The sequence below is a fragment of the Bufo gargarizans genome, chromosome 2, assembly GCF_014858855.1.
Source record: "Bufo gargarizans isolate SCDJY-AF-19 chromosome 2, ASM1485885v1, whole genome shotgun sequence".
Classification (NCBI taxonomy): domain Eukaryota; kingdom Metazoa; phylum Chordata; class Amphibia; order Anura; family Bufonidae; genus Bufo; species Bufo gargarizans.
Genome location: NC_058081.1, coordinates 431605646 through 431626773, shown reverse-complemented (window position 1 = coordinate 431626773; position 21128 = coordinate 431605646). Strand labels below are relative to the sequence as shown.

The 21128-nt window shown below is 43.5% G+C and overlaps 1 protein-coding gene across 1 annotated transcript in view; it reads left to right on the top strand.

Moving 5' to 3' along the window:
* Positions 1–6104: 6104 nt before the first annotated feature.
* Positions 6105–21128, top strand: part of STING1 (stimulator of interferon response cGAMP interactor 1) — a 59368-nt gene continuing 44344 nt past the window's right edge. Inside the window, exons 1-3 of the mRNA XM_044280924.1 lie at positions 6105–6237; positions 10278–10528; positions 20274–20451. Of these exons, the coding sequence (XP_044136859.1) occupies positions 10278–10528; positions 20274–20451 (429 nt within the window). The 5' untranslated portion in view covers positions 6105–6237. The remainder of the gene's footprint in view (positions 6238–10277; positions 10529–20273; positions 20452–21128) is intronic.

Genomic DNA, 21128 nt, shown 5'->3' with positions numbered 1-21128 from the left:
ATGCAAAGTTCTGCTTATCTGTCACGGATGGTGTTGCAGAAAACAAGAAGTAACAAATAAAGATCCGACTGACTTGATCCCAAACTAAGGAACAAAAGGGTGAGCCCTATTCAAGCCCTATAGATCTCCCTGACTGCTCAGCCCATGCAAAGATCTCTGTGATAGAAAGTTGCATGTCCACGTACCTAGACTGAGTGACACCTAAAAAACCCTATAATAGTGAGGGGACACGACCACCAGCTCCCTGCACTTAATACAGAGGGAGTCAGGGTCACCTAGAATCAAGCCAACAGGAAAACACAAATAAAGGGAAATACTTATCTGAGAAACCAGCAGTAGAAAACTTCTAGCAGTGAGCACAATCCAGGAAGTAGTATAAACCACAAAGTGAGGCAGTATGGGAGGGGATATAAAGGGAGGCAATCACTGCTAATAGATGACAGCTGGGAGAGGGAGAAGAGATGTCAAAGCGAAACCAAAACAAAAGAACATCATGCAGGAAGTACTGAAGAACGTCTATCAGAACTTCTCAGAGATCTGGCGGTGACAGTACCCCTCCTTCTACGAGTGGACTCCGGACACTCAGAGCCCACCTTCTCAGGATGGGACCTATGGAACGCCCTGATAAGACGAGTAGCCTTAATGTCCGCCACTGGAACCCACATCCTCTCCTCATGACCATAACCCTCCCAATGAACGAGGTACTGAAGAGAACCGCGGATAATACGAGAGTCCACAATCCTAGAGATCTGAAATTCAAGATTACCATCAACCACAATCGGAGGCAGAGGCAAAGAGGAGGGTACAGTGGGTTGGACATACGTTTTGATAGGGACATGTGAAAACATTATGGATCCTCCAAGTCTGAGGAAGATCAAGACAGTAGGCAACGGGATTGATGACGGACAAGATTTTGTAAGGCCCAATAAACTTAGGACCCAACTTCCAGGAGGGAACCTTCAATTTGATATTCTTAGTAGACAACAACACCAGATCACCAACATTCAGGTCTGGACCAGGCACACGTCTCTTATACGCCACACGCTTATATCTCTTACTCATGCTCTTTAGATTATCCTGAATCTTTTGCCAAATAGATGACAAAGACTAGGAGAATCTCTCCTCATCAGGTAAACCAGAAGACCCCTCTCCAGAGATGGTCCCAAACTGTGGATGAAACCCATATGCACCAAAAAATGGTGATTTATCAGAGGACTCCTGACGATGGTTATTTAAAGCAAACTCAGCAAGGGACAAAAAAGAACACCAATCCTCCTGATTCTCCTCCACAAATGCAGATATGTCTCCAGATTCTGATTGACGCGCTCTATCTGGCCATTCGACTGCGGGTGGAAAGCAGAGGAGAATGACAACCGAACCCCCAAGCGAGAACAGAAAGCCTTCCAGAATCTGGAAACAAACTGCGTGCTCCTATCAGAGACTATGTCTGAAGGAATACCATGCAATTTGACAATGTGATCAATAAATGCCTGTGCCAGCGTTTTAGCACTGGGCAAACCAGGAAAAGGAATGAAATGTGCCATTTTGCTAAAACGGTCCACCACCATCAGAATCACAGTCTTCCCCGAGGAAGGAGGCAGGTCCATAATGAAGTCTATGGACAGATGTGTCCAAGGACGGGAAGGAATGGGTTACGGGAGGAGAGGACCTCATGGCCGTGAATGAGGGACTTTGGCACGAGCGCAGGTCTCGCAGGTTGCCACAAAACCCTCAACCGACTTACGAAGCGCCGGCCACCAGAATCTACGAGCAATGAGATCCACTGTGGCTCTACCCCCGTGCGCCCAGCAAGGACAGTATCGTGGTGCTCCTTAAAAACCTTGTGTCGTAAAGCGAGAGGCACAAACAACCTCCCAGGAGGACAAAGATCAGGAGCCTCTGCCTAGGCTGCCTGAACCTCTGCCTCCAATTCAGGATAAAGAGCAAAGACCACCACCCCTTCAGCCAAAATGGGACCCGGGTCTTCAAAGTTCCCCCCTCCCAGAAAACAACGTGACAGGTCATCCGTCTTCACATTCTTAACCCCAGGGCGAAACGTGACAACAAAATTAAACCTTGAAAAGAACAAAGACCATATGGCCTGTCTCGGGTTCAGACGCTTGACTGACTCCAAGTAGTCCAGATTCTTATGGTCGGTAAACACGGTAATAGGGTGTCTGGCACCCTCTAGCCAATGGCGCCATTCCTCAAAAGCTAACTTGATGGCCAACAACTCCCTATCTCCCACATCGTAATTTCTCTCTGCGGAGGAGAGTTTCTTAGAGAAAAAGGCACACGGACACCATTTGGCAGGAGAGGGACCCTGACACAAGAACGCACCCACACCCACCTTAGAAGTGTCCACCTCAACAATGAAGGGCAGAGAGACATCAGGTTGTATAAAAGGCCTTACTCGCATCTACCGACCAGGAGGACAAATCTACCCCCTTTCTAGTCATATCAGTGAGTGGCTTAACAACAGACGAATAATTCAAAATGAACTTCCTGTAATAATTGGCAAAACCCAAAAAGCGCATCAGCGCCTTCTGATTCTCAGGAAGCTCCCAATCAAGCACAGCGCGGACCTTCTCTGGGTCCATGTGAAAACCAGAAGCGGAGAGGAGAAAACCCAGAAATTGAATTTCTGGAACCGCAAACACACATTTTTCCAGTTTAGCGTACAATTTATTCTCCCGCAGAATGAGCAAGACCTGACGTAGGTGGTCCCTATGAGTTTTGAAATCAGGATAAAAAATCTAAATATCATCTAGATACACTAGTACAAATTTCCCAATTAAATGATAAAAAATGCTGTTCACAAAATGTTGGAAGACGGCTGGAGCATTCATCAAACCAAAAGGCATAACCAAATTCTCAAAATGGCCCTCAGGGGTATTAAAGGCCGTCTTCCATTCGCCCCCTTCTCTGACCCTGACCAGGTTGTATGCCCCTCTTAAATCCAACTTGGAAAAAACTTTAGCCCCAACAATCTGGTTAAACAGGTCCGGGATCAGAGGAAGAGGATAAGGGTCACGAATTGTGATACTGTTCAGCTCCCTGAAATCCAAACATGGTCTTAAAGAACCATCTTTTTTTCTTAACAAAAAAACCCCCAGCGGCAACAGGTGACTTCGAGGGTCATATGTGTCCCTTTCTCAGGCTCTCAGAGATATAAGTACGCATAGTGACCCTTTCAGGTTGGGAGAGATTGTGTAAACGAGATTTAGGCAGCTTGGCGCCTGGGATGAGATTAATAGGGCAATCGTACTCCCGGTGAAGGGGGCAGCTCCTGAACACCACTCTCAGAAAACACATCCGAAAATTCAGAGAGAAAAGATGGTACAGTCTTAGTAAAAAATTATCAAAGAGAGGTCGAGAGGCAATTCTGTCTGCAAAAGTCACTCCGACCATTTATTTGCCTCGCTTGCCAATCAATGGTGGGGTTATGTTTAGTGAGCCAGGGTAGCCCCAACACTAGAGGAGTAGGATACCCGCTTAGGATGAAACATGACACATCCTCAACATGAGCATCACCCACAGTCAAACGGATATTGTGAACTATGCCCTTTAACGATTTTTGAGAAAGTGGAGCGGAATCAATAGCAAAAACAGGTATGTCCTTTCCCAAAGTGCATACCTGGAAACCATGTGTTATAGCAAATTAATTATCAATGAGATTGACAGCTGCTCCACTATCTACAAAAATCTCACAAACAATGTTCTTGCTCTCTAGCACCACCCTGGCAGGTAGGACAAAACGGGAACTACAAGCAAACGGAAAACCTTTAATTTCCGCGACAACCATGCCAATTGTAACAGATGGAATGTTTTTAGAGGACTTTTTTATTTTTGTTTCTTTATTACTCTCAAAAAACGACCTGAATCTCCTAGATTGACAAACATTTGCCAAATGATTTATACCTCCACAACAGAAACAAACCCTCCTCTGAGAGCTGAATCCTCTGTTGTTAGAGGCAAGCAAACCCAGCTGCATGGGTTCCTGCTCAGAGGGGATTGAGAGAGACTGAAACCTTTGCGCACTGAATGAGACCATCCCACTGTCCTTGGACTGAATATGACAGAAAGGAGTAATCTCTCCTCTCTCTCTAAGACGCCTGTCAATACGTATGGCCCGAGAGATGGCAGACTCCAAGGAGCTAGGTCTCTCATGAAAGGCAAATGCATCTTTCAATCCCTTTGAAAGACCATGGCAAAATTGACTTTGGAGTGCAGCATCATTCCAACCAGTATCAGCTGCCCATCTCCGAAATTCTGAACAGTATATCTCTGCGGACTGTTTACCCTGGCATAAAAGACGCAGTTTAGATTCAGCCAGAGCAACACGATCCGGATCATCATATATCTGACCCAGAGTTACAAAAAATTAATCCACTGATCGGAGGGGCCGTGCACCCACCAGCAGCAAAATGGCCCAAGACTGAGCTTTATCCCTGAGCAGTAATATGATGATCCCCACCCTCTGCTCCTCATCACCAGAGGAATTCTCACTACCCCCAGAGAAGGTATCCGGAAGCGAGATCTTAGGCTCAGAACAAACCCCATGAACGCAAGCAGATCCGGTTACCTGAAACTGAGACACAGTTTTACGGAGCTCTGTGTCAAGGCTGAAAGCGGATCCATGCTTAAGACGGTTTTAGCGGTTTATAATGTCTCGGATGGTGTTGCAGAAAACAAGAAGTAACAAATAAAGATCCGACTGACTTGATCAGTCACCTAGACTGAGTGACACCTGAAAACCCTATAATAGTGAGGGGACACGACCACCGGCTCCCTGCACTTAATACGGAGGGAGTCAGGGTCACCTAGAATCAAGCCAACAGAAAAACACAAATAAAGGGAAAGACTTATCTGAGAAACCAGCAGTAGCAAACTTCTAGCAGTGAGCACAATCCAGGAAGTAGTATAAACCGCAAAGTGAGGCAGTATGGGAGGGGATATAAAGGGAGGCAATCACTGCTAATAGAGGACAGCTGGGAGAGGGAGAAGAGATGTCAAAGCGAAACCAAAGCAAAAGAACATCATTCAGGAGGTACTGAAGAACGTCTATCAGAACTTCTCAGAGATCTGGCGGTGACATTATCTTATCATGTTCAGGAACATCTTCTGTAATACCACATATTCCAATCTTAAAATTAATTTCAATTTGCTGTTACAGTTCAGACACTGTGGATTAGTTTCATAAACTCTACCCTTCACATAACCCCACAGATAAAAATTGCACACCATTAGGTCACTATAGCAGAGGCGATAGAAAATTGCAGAGTTACCAGTGATCAGAATTGATGTCAAGTCAGATAGGCATGGACAGGTCAGACATTGTTAGGGTGCATGTAGAGAGGCAGAAGCTGGGGTAGGTGGATAAGAGGTAGGCTGAGAAGCCTGTCTCTGTATGCTACACATAGCGGTCTCCAGCGTTTAATATATACTGAAGACAGGTTTTCCTTAGCTACATGCAGGTTTCTGGTACAAATAAACAGATTTCTTAATATAGTATAACACAAACATGCTTAAAATCACTGTCCATACGCAATTCTAAATATAAACTGAATGACAGTTACACTTTGCAGCTTTCTAGATACTCTATTGGGGAAGCAGAGGGCTTAATTGGAAAACTGATTTACTTGTATTCTGCCAATTAACACTTCTCCAGAGGCGAGACCTGCACCTACTAGACATTTATGGCATATCCTACAGATGGAAATACTCAGGGGTGTACCTAGCCTTTTTTTTCTGCCTGAGGCGAAAAAAGAAACGTCACGCCCCCCCTCCCATGCCAATTTCCTAACCTAACCCCTTTGCCACAATGAAAGCGCTCATTGCCCATGGGCCTTCCGCTGCCCACCTCTTGCCCCAACCTGGTGCTGCCTGAGGCTATCGCCTCATTTGGCCTCATTGGTGGTGCACCCCTGGGAATACCCCTTTAGAAATACCAGAACTCTGACAGAAGCCTTACTGTGTTCTCTAGCTTACTGCTTTAATAGCAGCTACCAGCCAGTCCATGAGCAGCTCTGCTTTTAAGAAAAAAATCTGTATTGGGGTAGATCTGCTAATTCACATGAATGTAAACGGAACAAGAAATAATTGCAGTTTAGCAAGTTTCTACTTGCTGAACATCTACTTTTGCTTTCATTTCCCTGTTTGAGCCCGAGAGAGCCACTCCCAGTGATTTCACATCTTATTCTCATCCACAAGTGCTTGTTAGCAGAAGGATTAGAGGTACGTTTCTTTAGATTACCTTCTGTCAGTATGATTACAGATTATGTAGTAATGTCATGCCTTTACGTTAATGATGATTCTTCACTGTACAATGATGATGCTTGATTTATTAATGCTAATTGTGTATAAATCTGTGTAAGTGTATGCTGTGAGGAATAGTCAATATGCCCTTCTACTTATTTGGTTTGCAGTACAAAATAATTGTTAAATTTAAAGGGGTATTCTCATTTTAGCCATTTATGTCATATCCACAGGATATACCATACATATTTTATAGATGTAGGTTCCACCTCTCATTCCCTGACATCATCCTGCCTGCCAAGGCACCCTACATCTGAATGATAGGTCACTGTGATTACAGAAACAAGTTGAGCTTGCTGTGTCCTAGTAGGGAATGGGAGTTATGGAAATAGCATAGCACAGTGAGCTCAGCTATTTCCCTAATCCTTACCATCTCACAATTCAATCACAGCCTGGATATGACAGCTAGCAGCCAATGGACAAGGTCAAGGGCCTCTGTTCTGGGGATAGGTGCAGGTGGGACCCCCATCTATAAAACATTTGTTATATCCTGTGATCTGTAACATTCAATTTCTCAATATTATAAACAACGTGAATAGATATTTTAAAAAGAGGAAGTGTTTTTTTTCTTCCACTGCACAGCATACATACGAACTCCTGCAGATTTTTTGAAGCCAAAGAAGGCTGCTGTGATATTCATGTTCTTGGAAACCAATCAAATACATCGTATCTGTACAATCTTGGCCATATAGATTTTGCAGATGTGTTCCCCAGAGACAGCGGTACAGCTGCTTTACATACTGAGTTTTACAATCAGGAAAATGCTTCAAATTATACTTTTTTTTTGTGCTAAATTTGACATTTTCTTGGCATTTATTACATTGTTGATTTACTTATATGTATGACACCTCTAGAAATTGCTAAAGCAAAGTTTGGAAGAAGGATGTACATTTAAGTTACCAGCTGCAGATATATGAGGCAACTGATGTATTATTGTAAAATAATTAGTGATTGTTATTCAGAAGCCCAGCGGAATGGAACATATGTTGAGAGAAAAATAGACATCAGAAGGTGTTGGTATCTTTCATCACTCTGGTACTGTATTTTCACACAGTGAAAGAAAGTGGTATTAAAGCAAAACCATGAACAGGATACTGAAAGACACGGAAACCTAGTGAAGATACATTATTAGTCTCTGCCTTGTGATCCCACTGATCTTTAGAATGGTGGAGCCATAGCAATTCTTCAATCATTGCAACCATTTGTTCTCTGACTTGTTCTTGAAAATATTCTATTCACATAAATTAGTCTGCATGCACCGTACTATTGCAGTGAATTAAAAAAATAGACAAGGAACCTTAGAAATATATAACAAAGGAAGGCGGCTCTCCACAGGTTTTTTGGAAAACAGGTGCTCTTGCTCAATTTGACTCACCCTTGTCAGTTAAATTTTAAAGTAATAGATTAATGAGCAGGCACTCTAAATATGGTACATGGAAGACAATTTTATTAAATATTAAAATACAGAGATAAAAAACATAAAATACAAATATTATTATCAATAGTAGCAAGATAGAAACAGAATAATTTTAGCAGCAATGGCAATAAAACAGTCACTAATAGCAGTTGGAGGATAATATGGACAGCAATCGATATGCATATATAGAAACAGAAACTTTCTCTAAAATTGGATTAGTGGTGATGGTTCCATAAATTAATCCCCATGTAGTGTATTCCACTGTCTGTTTAAAGGTTGAAGCGCTATATGGTATAGCAACAACGTGGCAACACTGTTTCTATTTGCAACACTCTGACATCGATGTTGCCGTTTTGAAAGTGCCGCTGTCTGTTTGCCTATGGGTCTTCTTTCTTTATATAATGTGGATATAGTGCCACTTTTTATTGTAGACACAGTCCCACTTTTTAATATAGACACAGTCCCGCTTTTTAATAAGTAGAGAGATAATGAATCTTCAGTTGTGCAATTCAATTTACTCACAGTTGCGCTGCTCTCTGGTGCGGCGTCCCGCTCCTCACCAGCTAGCAGGCGCGCGAGGTACACAGATGCAGCATGACATGACGTCAGTTAACTGACGTCATGTCATGCTGCATCTGTGTACCTCGCGCGCCTGCTAGCTGGTGAGGAGCGGGACGCCGCACCAGAGAGCAGCGCAACTGTGAGTAAATTGAATTGCACAACTGAAGATTCATTATCTCTCTACTTATTAAAAAGCGGGACTGTGTCTATATTAAAAAGTGGGACTGTGTCTACAATAAAAAGTGGCACTATATCCACATTATATAAAGAAAGAAGACCTATAGGCAAACAGACAGCGGCACTTTCAAAACGGCAACATCGATGTCAGAGTGTTGCAAATAGAAACAGTGTTGCCACGTTGTTGCTATACCATATAGCGCTTCAACCTTTAAACAGACAGTGGAATACACTACATGGGGATTAATTTATGGAACCATCACCACTAATACAATTTTAGAGAAAGTTTCTGTTTCTATATATGCATATCGATTGCTGTCCATAAGGAACCTTAGGTCAATTTAGTAATCCTGACCACTAGTTAGGCAGCGTAAACTTAGACTACACAGTCTGAAAACGTGACACATCATATTCTTTCAAAGTGTCCCGCTTCATATATGTGGGCACTGCAAAAGCTTATGTCATATGTTATATCATCCTGTATTTCATTCTTATGTGGAATCCCTGTTACCAGGCTGTTAGGTGCATTACGCACATTCCAACACTAGATGGGGGCAGCACCACAGTATATATATTGCAGTTCAGGCCTAGTGAGCAGGTGGGAGTTAGAGTTTTGAGGAAGGAGGAGATGGAGTGAGTAGCAAGAGAGAAGGAGAGGACCCCTCTCCTCTCAGCTCTCTCTTGGGCTCCACGGCCCAGAGGAGCCAATTCATGGTCTCAGTGTCAAGCCAGGAAAATAGGCAGAGGTGAAGTCTGTGTTCTACCGTCTACTCTTTCGGAGTGTCAAGTGGATTTTACTAAGTTTATTGTGTAAAGACAAAGGAAGGACAACAGCCATTATTCTAGGCTTTAGGCGCCTTTGTAATAAGGTGAAGGTTTATTAGCTCCCGGCAGCCTCACTGTTACTTCAAGGACAGATGGGACATCTGTTACATCACTTGTGTGTAGAAGACAAAGACTTGAACTACTTTTACTGAGACTGAAGCAAGGCAAAGAGCTGAATATCAGTGAGCACACAGCTTCCTACTATAGCCTGAGACATAACCACATGTACAGCCTGTTACTGGGATTTGCCACATCCAACCTGCATGTTCATAAGAGACTGTTTTATAACTGGATGTAAACTGCTGTCAAGATCCTGGTTACAGTAAAGGTCTTAGATTCAACCCTGCCTCATTCTTCTACAAGCACTCAGAAACCCAATCACCATCAAGGGCACCTCAATCACCACCTGTAATAGAGTGTGCCCCGGAGAATTTAGTGCTGTTATCCCCTTCACTGCACTGTTGGCCAAGGGAGGCATCTGCTAACCGTGAGTAACCGATGAACTGTTGTACCCTTCGGCCCACCATGAACCTCACGTGTTCTCCCCTGGGGACTGCCACTTTGCATGTGTCTAATTCTGGCCGGTGGGATGCAGCATTCTACTTTTATGTTATGATCAGAAGTAATACTCTTAATGTTTTTTTTTTTCCCCTGTCTATTAGTTTGTTTGGGGCAGCCGGTATACAATTTTTTCATAGCTGATCCATTAATGTGGGTCAGCTGATTTCTCTACTGCAGATTTTAATTATTTCAGGTAGTTCCTGATTGGTTAGCCTTTCATGGCTTCAGCAGTGGGCTTCTATAGTGTAAACTCTGTGCATTTAGGTCCAATAATCCTTGTGTAAAAACTGGAACACCTCTTTAAATGTGAAAAAAAATGTCCCAATGATCTGTAATATGATGTAAGTAGCAATGTTTTATTTGTGCCTGTCTTTGTGTAAAAATTACATCTCATTTTTATATTTTTTTTATATCTTAGATGGCACACACAGTAAGGAATAACTCTGAAAGAAGCTCCATTATTCCACAACCAAGAGGAAATCGTGCTGTTAAAGCTGCCTATTTCTTTATTCTCGTATGTGCTCTACTTCTCTGCCTACTTGGAATTGGAAATTGCAAAAGGAGTCAAATTGCCTTTGCGATAGCATTTCATTGTGTAATTGCACAAAGTTGGCACTTTATGGTCAGCCTATGTGAGTTTACTGAAGAACTTGCTCATGTTCACAGCAGGTAACTTAACAAAATGTAGACTGTAGTAATGTCATGTCAGGTAGGGAACAGTGCAGACCTGACCTCCACCCACACGACTGTCCCTACCTACTTGGTCGATCCGCCCTAAACGGCTGCCCCAACTGGGCAACAGTCCCTGACCTGACTAATTGTGTAGGACCAACTTTGGGGAGATAAAACGGGTCATGCCAATCAAAACCAGAAAGTACCTTCAGTACCAAGGAAGAAACAAACGCAGAGTAATAGACCAAGCAGGGTCAAAACCAGGAGGTAATGTCAGGACCAGAATCTGCAGTCAGAGGCAAAGTCACAAACAGGCAGGTCAGAAGTCCGGGAATCAACATAAACCCAAATTAAGTGTGTGAGGCAAGAAGACCAATCACAGGCAACTGTGTCTCGCCAACAGGAAGCACATGGCACCCGCTACCTAATCGGCTGATTAGCCCCACTGTCAACTGGGCTGGTTGCCATGGTAATGGAATGACATAAGCAGCACTGTATTAGGGTATGACCACACGGTGCAGTCATGTTCCAGTCGGGCAGCAGCCAGCTGCAGTCAAGCAATTAGGCCGCAGCTACCTGATATTTAACTAATGAAGACCACATAGGCAGTCTGAATTTATAATGGCTACATGGTATTGAAGGTGCCATGCAGCCATTAAGAATTCAGACCACCTGTACAGTGCAGTCTTCATTAGTTAAATACCAGGCAGCTGCAGTTGGCCACGACCTGCCAGATCACGACTGTGCTGTTTGGTTGTACTCTTAGAGAGGATAGACTAGCCACAGGAGCACGGATGGGTAAGTACCTGAAAAATAGATTGAAGACTCCTTTTAGGCTCTGTTCATATTTAACCTATGGCTTCTGTTATTGCTAGAATCCACAATGCTGTACCTGTGCACCCCTTTGCCTTATAATGATGTCTGTCTGGGTTTTGTTATGGATGAGAACAGAGCTTGTGACACATATGTGAAAATGTACTATACTGCCAAAAGTATATATGAGCTTTTTAAACACCCCATTCCAGAACAATGTATGTTAATATGGAGATGGCTCCATTTGTGCATGTATAGCAGCCCCATCTCTTATGTAAAGATTTTGAAGTGTGTGTGGGAAAATGTGCCCATTTAGCCAAAGAGCATTTATGAGGTCAATGGTTGGTTTAGAAAGTCTGGCTTAACATCGAAGTTCTAGTTCATCTCAAAAGTTCTTCTGCTGATGTCACTTCAAGTGTTAGTATGAAACTCTGTGAGTGTTGCAACAGAGCTTGGGCACTTTGACTCAATTATTAAGAAGGTCTGCATAATTTTGGCTATATAATGTCGTCTTACTATTTAATTATACAGTAAGTGATTTGCAATATCTTTAGCTTAATGTGTGCTTTTTTATCTTTTGGCACTGTGGCCAGATTGTAGGTAGAGAGGAGTGAAGTTTTGAAAAATTCAATTCAGCTGATTCGTTGAACTTCCACAATAAATTTGATTAGTTTTGAATTAATTTGTCACAAATCGCGATAAATCAAGTATACGTAGGCCACTCTGACTAATCACATTCATCCCACTGGTGGCTCAATCTCAGTGTGAAGGCTTGGAACTTAAACTGCAGGGAGAGTGTATCGCCAAGTGCATTATGTTCTAGTGCACCCACATGCATAGTTAATCCTTTCTGTAGGTACTGTGCCATCAGTATTACAGGCAGGTGTAATTTATCGCCATCTACATCACTGTGCACCAAGAGCACCAAGATTTATAGCTAATCCCTTCTGTTAAACAAAAAGAAAAGCATACAGAACCCTTCAGTAAAGCAAAAAAAAAAACATGTTTGCCCCTGCCCAAATGACTCCTTATTGGAACAAAATAAAGAAATGGAGTTAGCGCCAATAAAGTAGTGTAAAAAAAAAAAAATCTTATAATGCATGTTGTGGCAATCCAAACACATACTTTTTAATCCCTTTTGTAGAGTTACTTTGCATCAGTATTACAGGTCAATTTTAGCGTCAAGTCTCATTTATCATCATGGACTTAACTGTGCAGTGCCCCAAGATTCAAGTAGTGGCCCCATGACAGAGTGGGGAGGGTGGCAGCAGCAGCAGTAACATTGACAATATTGCCCCCATGACAGAGTAGGGAGGGTGGCAGCAGTACCAGTGACAGTAGTGGCCCCATAACACAGTGGGGAGGGTGGCAGTAGCAGCAGTGGCAGTAACAGTGATAATAGTTGCCCCACAACAGAGTGGGGAGGGGAATAGCAGCAGTGGCAGTAAGGCTGTGCTCACATCTCTGTTTATTTGTACGTTCTTCTGATCCATCAGAAGAACAGAAAACTAAAGGAAAAAAATCATCCTGTATTTTGAGCATCCATAAAGTCTCTTTCAGACAGTCAGTATTTGGTCAGTATTTTGCATCCGTATTTGATCAGTAATTGTAAGCCAAAACCAGGAGTGGTTCCAAAACAAACATAAAATGTAATAGAAATATTTGCACCTCTTCTTTGTTTTGGACCCACTCCTGATTTTGGCTTACAAATACTGATGCAAAATACTGACTGTGTGATGGAGGCCTTAGGCTCAATTTGCATCTGTTTTGTCCATTTACATTTGCCGACTACAGCAACATTTTTGCCACTGCTCATTCCTTTGGAGGGCCCAGGCAACTGTCTGTTGGCCATAGTATACAGTAACTGTATCAGTAAAGTAACAGATTAACTATGAATGTTGGAGCAGTTGAACAAGATGCATGCAACAAAATATTAGACTGCCCTTTAATAATGAGGCACAGTAAGTGTATCTGTAAAATAACTGATTAACTATGAATGTCGCAGCAGTTGAACAAGATTCACATGGCGATATATTAAACCACCCTTTATTACTGAGGCACGGTAAGTCTACCTGTAAAATAATGGATTAATTATGTTGCAGCATTTGAACAAGATGCACATGGTGATTACACTTAACCTGCATTCTGCCTGCTGTCTTCCCAGCTCTCTCTACAGTCTAAAAAATATTCTTTTTCAAACAGTTTTCCTGCAAGACTGTCCCTAGCGCATAGGTGCTTGACACATCTATCCCTATTCTCAGCTCACAGTGAACTGGCAGAGACCGTGTGGGACGAGGTTTTTATAGGACTATTGACATTATAGGGGCAGGGTATGGTACCGTATACGGAACGCAGAAAACGGAATGTAAACGGAGGAAAAATTGTTTGTGTGCATGAGGCCTTAAACTAAGGGAAGTGAAGATAAATTTATATAGGCTCTTATTAACCGCCTCCGGACCGCCTAACGCAGATCCGCGGTCCGGAGGCGGCAGCTCTGCGCAGAGTGACGCATATACGCGTCATCTCGCGAGAGCCGTGATTTCCTGTGAACGCGCGCACACAGGCACGCGCATTCACAGGATCGGAAGGTAAGAGACAGGATCTCCAGCCTGCCAGCGGCGATCGTTCGCTGGCAGGCTGGAGATGCGATTTTTTTAACCCCTAACAGGTATATTAGATGCTGTTTTGATAACAGCGTCTAATATACCTGCTACCTGGTCCTCTGGTGGTCCCTTTTGCTTGGATCGACCACCAGAGGACACAGGTAGCTCAGTAAAGTACCACAAAACACCACTACACTACACTACACCCCCCCTGTCACTTATTAACCCCTTATGAACCCCTGATCACCCATGATCACCCCATATAGACTCCCTGATCACCCCCCTGTCATTGATCACCCCCCTGTCAGGCTCCATTCAGACGTCCGTATGATTTTTATGGATACATGGATCGGATCCGCAAAACACATACGGACGTCTGAATGGAGCCTTACAGGGGGGTGATCAATGACAGGGGGGTGATCACCCATATAGATTCCCTGATCACCACCCTGTCATTGATCACCCCCCTGTAAGGCTCCATTCAGACGTCCGTATGATTTTTACGGATCCACGGATACATGGATCGGATCCGCAAAACACATACGGATGTCTGAATGGAGCCTTGCAGGGGGGTGATCAATGACAGGGGGATGATCACCCATATAGATTCCCTGATCACCCCCCTGTTATGGATCACCCCCCTGTCATTGATCACCCCCCTGTAAGGCTCCATTCAGATGTCTGTATGATTTTTACGGATCCACGGATACATGGATTGGATCCGTAAAACACATACGGACGTCTGAATGGGGCCTTACAGGGGGGTGATCAATGACAGGGGGGTGATCACCCATATAGATTCCCTGATCACCCCCCTGTCATTGATCACCCCCCTGTCATTGATCACCCCCCTGTAAGGCTCCATTCAGACGTCCGTATGATTTTTATGGATCCACGGCTACATGGATCGGATCCGCAAAACACATACGGACGTCTGAATGGAGCCTTGCAGGGGGGTGATCAATGACAGGGGGGTGATCACCCATATAGATTCCCTGATCACCCCCCTGTCATTGATCTCCCCCCTGTAAGGCTCCATTCAGACGTCCGTATGATTTTTACGGATCCACGGATACATGGATCGGATCCGCAAAACACATACGGACGTCTGAATGGAGTTTTACAGGGGGGTGATCAATGACAGGGGGGTGATCACCCATATAGATTCCCTGATCACCCCCCTGTCATTGATCACCCCCCTGTAAGGCTCCATTCAGACGTCCGTATGATTTTTACGGATCCACGGATACATGGATCGGATCCGCAAAACACATACGGACGTCTGAATGGAGCCTTACAGGGGGGTGATCAATGACAGGGGGGTGATCACCCATATAGATTCCCTGATCACACCCCGTCATTGATCACCCCCCTGTAAGGCTCCATTCAGACATTTTTTTGGCCCAAGTTAGCAGAAATTTTATTTATTTTTTCTTACAAAGTCTCATATTCCACTATACCCCTCACGGAATGCGTAACATTTTTTAGACATTTATATTCCAGACTTCTTCTCACGCTTTAAGGCCCCTAAAATGCCAGTGCAGTATAAAAAACCCACATGTGACCCCATTTCGGAAAGAAGACACCCCAAGGTATTCGCTGAGGGGAATATTGAGTCCATGAAAGATTGAAATTTTTGTCCCAAGTTAGCGTAAAGGGAGACTTTGTGAGAAAATACCCCAAAAAATCAATTTCCGCTAAATTGTGCCCAAAAAAAGAATCTATGAACTCGCCATGCCCCTCATTGAATACCTTGGGGTGTCTTCTTTCCAAAATGGGGTCACATGTGGGGTATTTATACTGCCCTGGCATTTTAGGGGCCCGAAAGCGTGAGAAGAAGTCTGGGATCCAAATGTGTAAAAATGCCCTCCTAAAAGGAATTTGGGCCACTTTGCGCATCTAGGCTGCAAAAAAGTGTCACACATGTGGTATCGCCGTACTCAGGAGAAGTTGGGGAATGTGTTTTTGGGTGTCATCTTACATATACCCATTCTGGGTGAGATAAATATCTTGGTCGAATGCCAACTTTGTATAAAAAAATGGGAAAAGTCTTTTGCCAAGATATTTCTCTCACCCAGCATGGGTATATGTAAAATGACACCCCAAAACACATTCCCCAACTTCTCCTGAGTATGGCGATACCACACGTGTGACACTTTTTTGCCGCCTAGGTTGGCAAAGGGGCACACATTCCAAAGAGCACCTTTAGGATTTCACAGGTCATTTTTTACACATTTTGATTTCAAACTACTTACCACACATTAGGGCCCCTAGAATGCCAGGGCAGTATAACTACCCCACAAGTGACCCCATTTTGGAAAGAAGACACCTCAAGGTATTCCGTGAGGGGCATGGCGAGTTCCTAGAATTTTTTATTTTTGGTCACAAGTTAGCGGAAAATTATGATTTTTTTTTTCTTACAAAGTCTCATATTCCACTAACTTGTGACAAAAAATAAAAAATTCTAGGAACTCGCCATGCTCCTCACGGAATACCTTGGGGTGTCTTCTTTCCAAAATGGTGTCACTTGTGGGGTAGTTATACTGCCCTGGCAATTTAGGGGCCCTAATGTGTGCGAAGTAGTTTGAAATCAAAATCTGTAAAAAATGGCCGGTGAAATCCTAAAGGGGCTCTTTGGAATGTGTGCCCCTTTGCCCACCTAGGCTGCAAAAAAGTGTCACACATCTGGTATCGCCGTACTCAGGAGAAGTTGGGCAATGTGTTTTGGGGTGTCATTTTACATATACCCATGCTGGGTGAGATAAATATCTTGGTCAAATGCCAACTTTGTATAAAAAAATGGGAAAAGTTGTCTTTTGCCAAGATATTTCTCTCACCCAGCATGGGTATATGTAAAATGACACCCCAAAACACATTCCCCAATTGCTCCTGAGTACGGCGATACCAGATGTGTGACACGTTTTTGCAGCCTAGGTGGGCAAAGGGGCATACATTCCAAAGAGCACCTTTCGGATTTCACCGGTCATTTTTTACAGATTTTGATTTCAAACTACTTCTCACGCATCTGGGCCCCTAAAATGCCAGGGCAGTATAACCACCCCACAAGTGACCCCATTTTGGAAAGAAGACACCCCAAGGTATGTAATGGGCATAGTGAGTTCATGGAAGTTTTTATTTTTTGTCACAAGTTAGTGGAATATGAGACTTTGTAAGAAAAAAATCATCATTTTCCGCTAACTTGTGACAAAAAATAAAAAGTTCTATGAACTCACGATGCCCATCAGTGAATACCTTAGGGTGTCTACTTTCCGAAATGGGGCATTTGTGGGAACCTCAGGAAACATGACAGGTGCTCAGAAAGTCAGAGCTGCTTCAAAAAGCGGAAATTCACATTTTTGTACCATAGTTTGTAAACGCTATAACTTTTACCAAAACCATTTTTTTTTTACCCAAACATTTTTTTTATCAAGGACATGTAGAACAATAAATTTAGCGAAAAATTTATATATGGATGTCGTTTTTTTTTTGCAAAATTTTACAACTGAAAGTGAAAAATGTCATTTTTTTGCAAAAAAATCGTTAAATTTCAATTAATAACAAAAAAAGTAAAAATGTCAGCAGCAATGAAATACCACCAAATGAAAGCTCTATTAGTGAGAAGAAAAGGAGGTAAAATTCATTTGGGTGGTAAGTTGCATGACCGAGCAATAAACTGTGAAAGTAGTGTAGTGCAGAAGTGTAAAAAGTGGCCTGGTCATTAAGGGTGTTTCAGCTAGGGGGGTTGAAGTGGTTAAAGAGGACTTGTCGCCTATCCTGACACTTCTGTTTTAGTAACTATGTGCATTTCTCCATAGTGTAGCATTTCTGAAGCATCTTTTCACATAACTCTATGTTGTGCAATTCTTCTATTATTCTTATTCGAAGTTTCTGAATGCAGTGGCATTGCGAGGGGGGTGCGGCAGGTGCGGACCGCACTGGGTGGCACCAGTCTGATTGGGTAAGTCAACCGCCGGACCCAGTGGCGGATTATAATAGGGGCGTTCGGGTCAGTAGTCCCGGGTAACGCCGACCCGAGCGCCCACATGTTGCGGCGGGGCACGGGAGCGAATAGTTCCCTGTCCCACCACCGATCACCGCCATAGGCTTCAGGCCTAGTAGGTCTGAGGCCTATGCGGTAGTGAAATCCTGTCGGAGGCGTGTGTGATGATGTCAAAGGTAAGTATTAGCTTTTAATTTTTTTATTTTCTGCGTGTGCCAACTTTGGGGGGGGGGGCAGAGGAGGACATGGGGCAGTGTGGTAGCAAATCAGTTTGGGGGGGCAGATTATTAAATGGGGGCAAATCACTTCATGTGGGCAGTGTGGGGGCAGATTATTACTTGGGGCAAATTACTTGGGGCAGTGTGGGGGCAAATTACTTTATAGGGGCAGTGTGGGGGCAAATTACTTTATAGGGGCAGTGTGGGGGCAAATCACTTCAGGGGGTGCAGTGTGGGGCCAGATTACTTCAGGGGTGTAGTGTGGGGGAAAATTACTTCAGGGGGTGCAGTGTGGGGGCAAATTACTATATGGGGTAGTGTCGGGGAAATTACTATATGGGGCAGTGTCGGGGAAATTACTATATGGGGCAGTGTGGTGGAAATTATTATATGGGGCAGTGTGGGGGAAATTACTATATGGGGCAGTGTTGGGGAAATTACTATATGGGGCAGTGTTGGGGAAATTACTATATGGGGCAGTGTTGGGGAAATTACTACATGGGTCAGTGTGGGGGAAATTATTATATGGGGCAGTGTGGGGGAAATTACTATATGGGGCAGTGTGGGGGAAATTACTACATGGGGCAGTGTGGGGGAAATTACTATATGGCGCAGTGTGGGGGAAAATATTATATGGGGCCGTTTAGGGGAAATTATTATATGGGGGAAGTCTGGAGGAAATTAATATATGGGGGCTGTGTGGGGAAAATTATTTAAGGGGACACTATACAGGCATTATTACCTGGAGTACAATATAGGGTGTTATTATTACTGGGGGAACTCTAGAGGACATTATAACTGCTGTAGACATGGACCTTTGGGATAATTTATCAAACTGGTGTAAAGTAGAACTGGTTAAGTAGCCCATAGCAACCAATCAGATTCCACCTTTCATTTTTGACAGCTTCTTTGGAAAATTAAAGGTGGAATCTGATTGGTTGCTGTGGGCAACTAAGCCAGTTCTACTTTACACCAGTTTGACAAATGACCCCAACTATGAGAAATCTAACGTGTCTGTGTAGCAAACTCTGCAGAGATTAAATGCTGCTAAAATAATTTGTCATGGTGGCCTGGGTCAAACGGAGGAGAAGAGGAAAGAGAAGGTCTACATGACAGGAGATGTCACTGGAAGTAAGAGGTATGTGGTGCTGTATTCTCCTATATGTAGAGTGGGCTAAGATTTTAATTTGTAGATGTCACCTGTAGTCCTATGTAACATCCCAGATAGCAATGCTAGCTTTCTGTGTGCAGATAATGTAGTAGATGTTCCCTGCAGTCCTATGTAACACCCCACATAACACAATAATTTGCTGTGTTATGTGGGGTATTACATAGAACTGCAGGTAACATCTATGACATCTGTACACAGAGAGTTAGGAGATTGGTGGGGGTCTGACTCCTGGCACCCCCGACAATCAGCTGTTTGAGGAGACCGTGACATTCTAGTGAGCGCTGCAGGCTCTTTGCTCCTTACCAAGCACAGCTTTGTCCATTTGATAGCACTGTGGTTGGTATTACAGCTCAGACCCAATCACTCAGATTGGATTGCGCTGCACCTAGACCACGTGAACGATGAATATGATGTCATATGGCCCACGAAGCACCGCAGCCTCTTCATACAGAAAAAAATTAAACTAAAATAGAGGAAGGTGCCCATGTGGGGTAAGACAGCTCTGGGCCTCACATGCACTAAATCCCCCCTTTGCCGGACATCAGCGGCGCCGCTGGATCAGAGCGGGGCTTGATAGACGTCCCCTACTTGACTCATCCGCACAGGTCAGAACACGCTGACCACGTGACGAAGCGGTCACCAGAAGAAATTGAACAGCATTTCTAAGCTTTGGGAGGGGAGGGTGACACCAACCCTAGAAACGCCACTGTATGAATGAATTGCCAGAAGTCCGCAATAAAGGTGCACGGGGGGGGAGGTTGTGAGGTTGACCCTGTACTGTAATTATTCCTTTTCTGTCTTTATCATTATACTTCACCAATTTGGCACATTTTAGTAATTACATGTCAACTTAAGAAAAGTAATAAGAACTATAGAGACAGTGAACGTGAGCATAATACTAATGATAATGAAATAAACAAAAGCTTCTATTTTAAAGGTATAATGGAGAATACCTAAAGGCGTTACAAGCAAGTGTCAGTGCCAGGAGTACATCTCTGATGATCTTGAATGTCATGTGCTGCTACATTCTTTATACAGAAGATCCGTTACCAGGAATGATTCATGTGGTGTTGCTGTTTCTCTGCAATTTGCTATGCAGATGTTTTGGACTTCAGGTATGTAACAATAATTTTTTAGGTATCCCTTGATGTGCACATTATTATGGTTAGGTTTATATAGTTATAGACAAGGAAGGTAATAACTTTTTTTTACAATGTAATATTTGTAGATGGTGAACCGTAGTTCTAATAAGCCCCATCCACAACACAGCCCATGCAGTTTAGTGGAGAACAATCCAACTTATATATATTATAAATATTTTATTCTTGTATTATTAGTTCACAGATATGACCTGTGTGGCACAATGTACTCCAGTCCAATTTATACGAGATGAAAGTTTTAGTTTGCTGCCACACGTTCTGTTTTTTGTATGCAGTTTTTGAAGCCAAAACCAGGAGGGGATTGAAAAAAAGGAAAGTTGTATTGGCCCTTAAAGAGGTTCTCTGATCATTTCCTCTGATTAGCCCATGTTTCCCTGCAGAGGGAAAATGTTTTACATGGTACTTACCCTCCCTTGCTCCCCTGATGCCAGCATCTCTGCTGTGCTGGTGCACGTTCAGACTATTCCTCCCAGGAATGTGGATGTGGCCGCTTCTTGTCAATGTAGCTGAACAGGAAAAGAATTGCCCACATCCAGTCAGGAGCCGGGCGGAAGAGCCTTAAAGTGTGCGAGTGCAGCAGAGATGGCCACATCGGGGAAATGAGGGAGGAGAAGTAATATTTGAAACATATG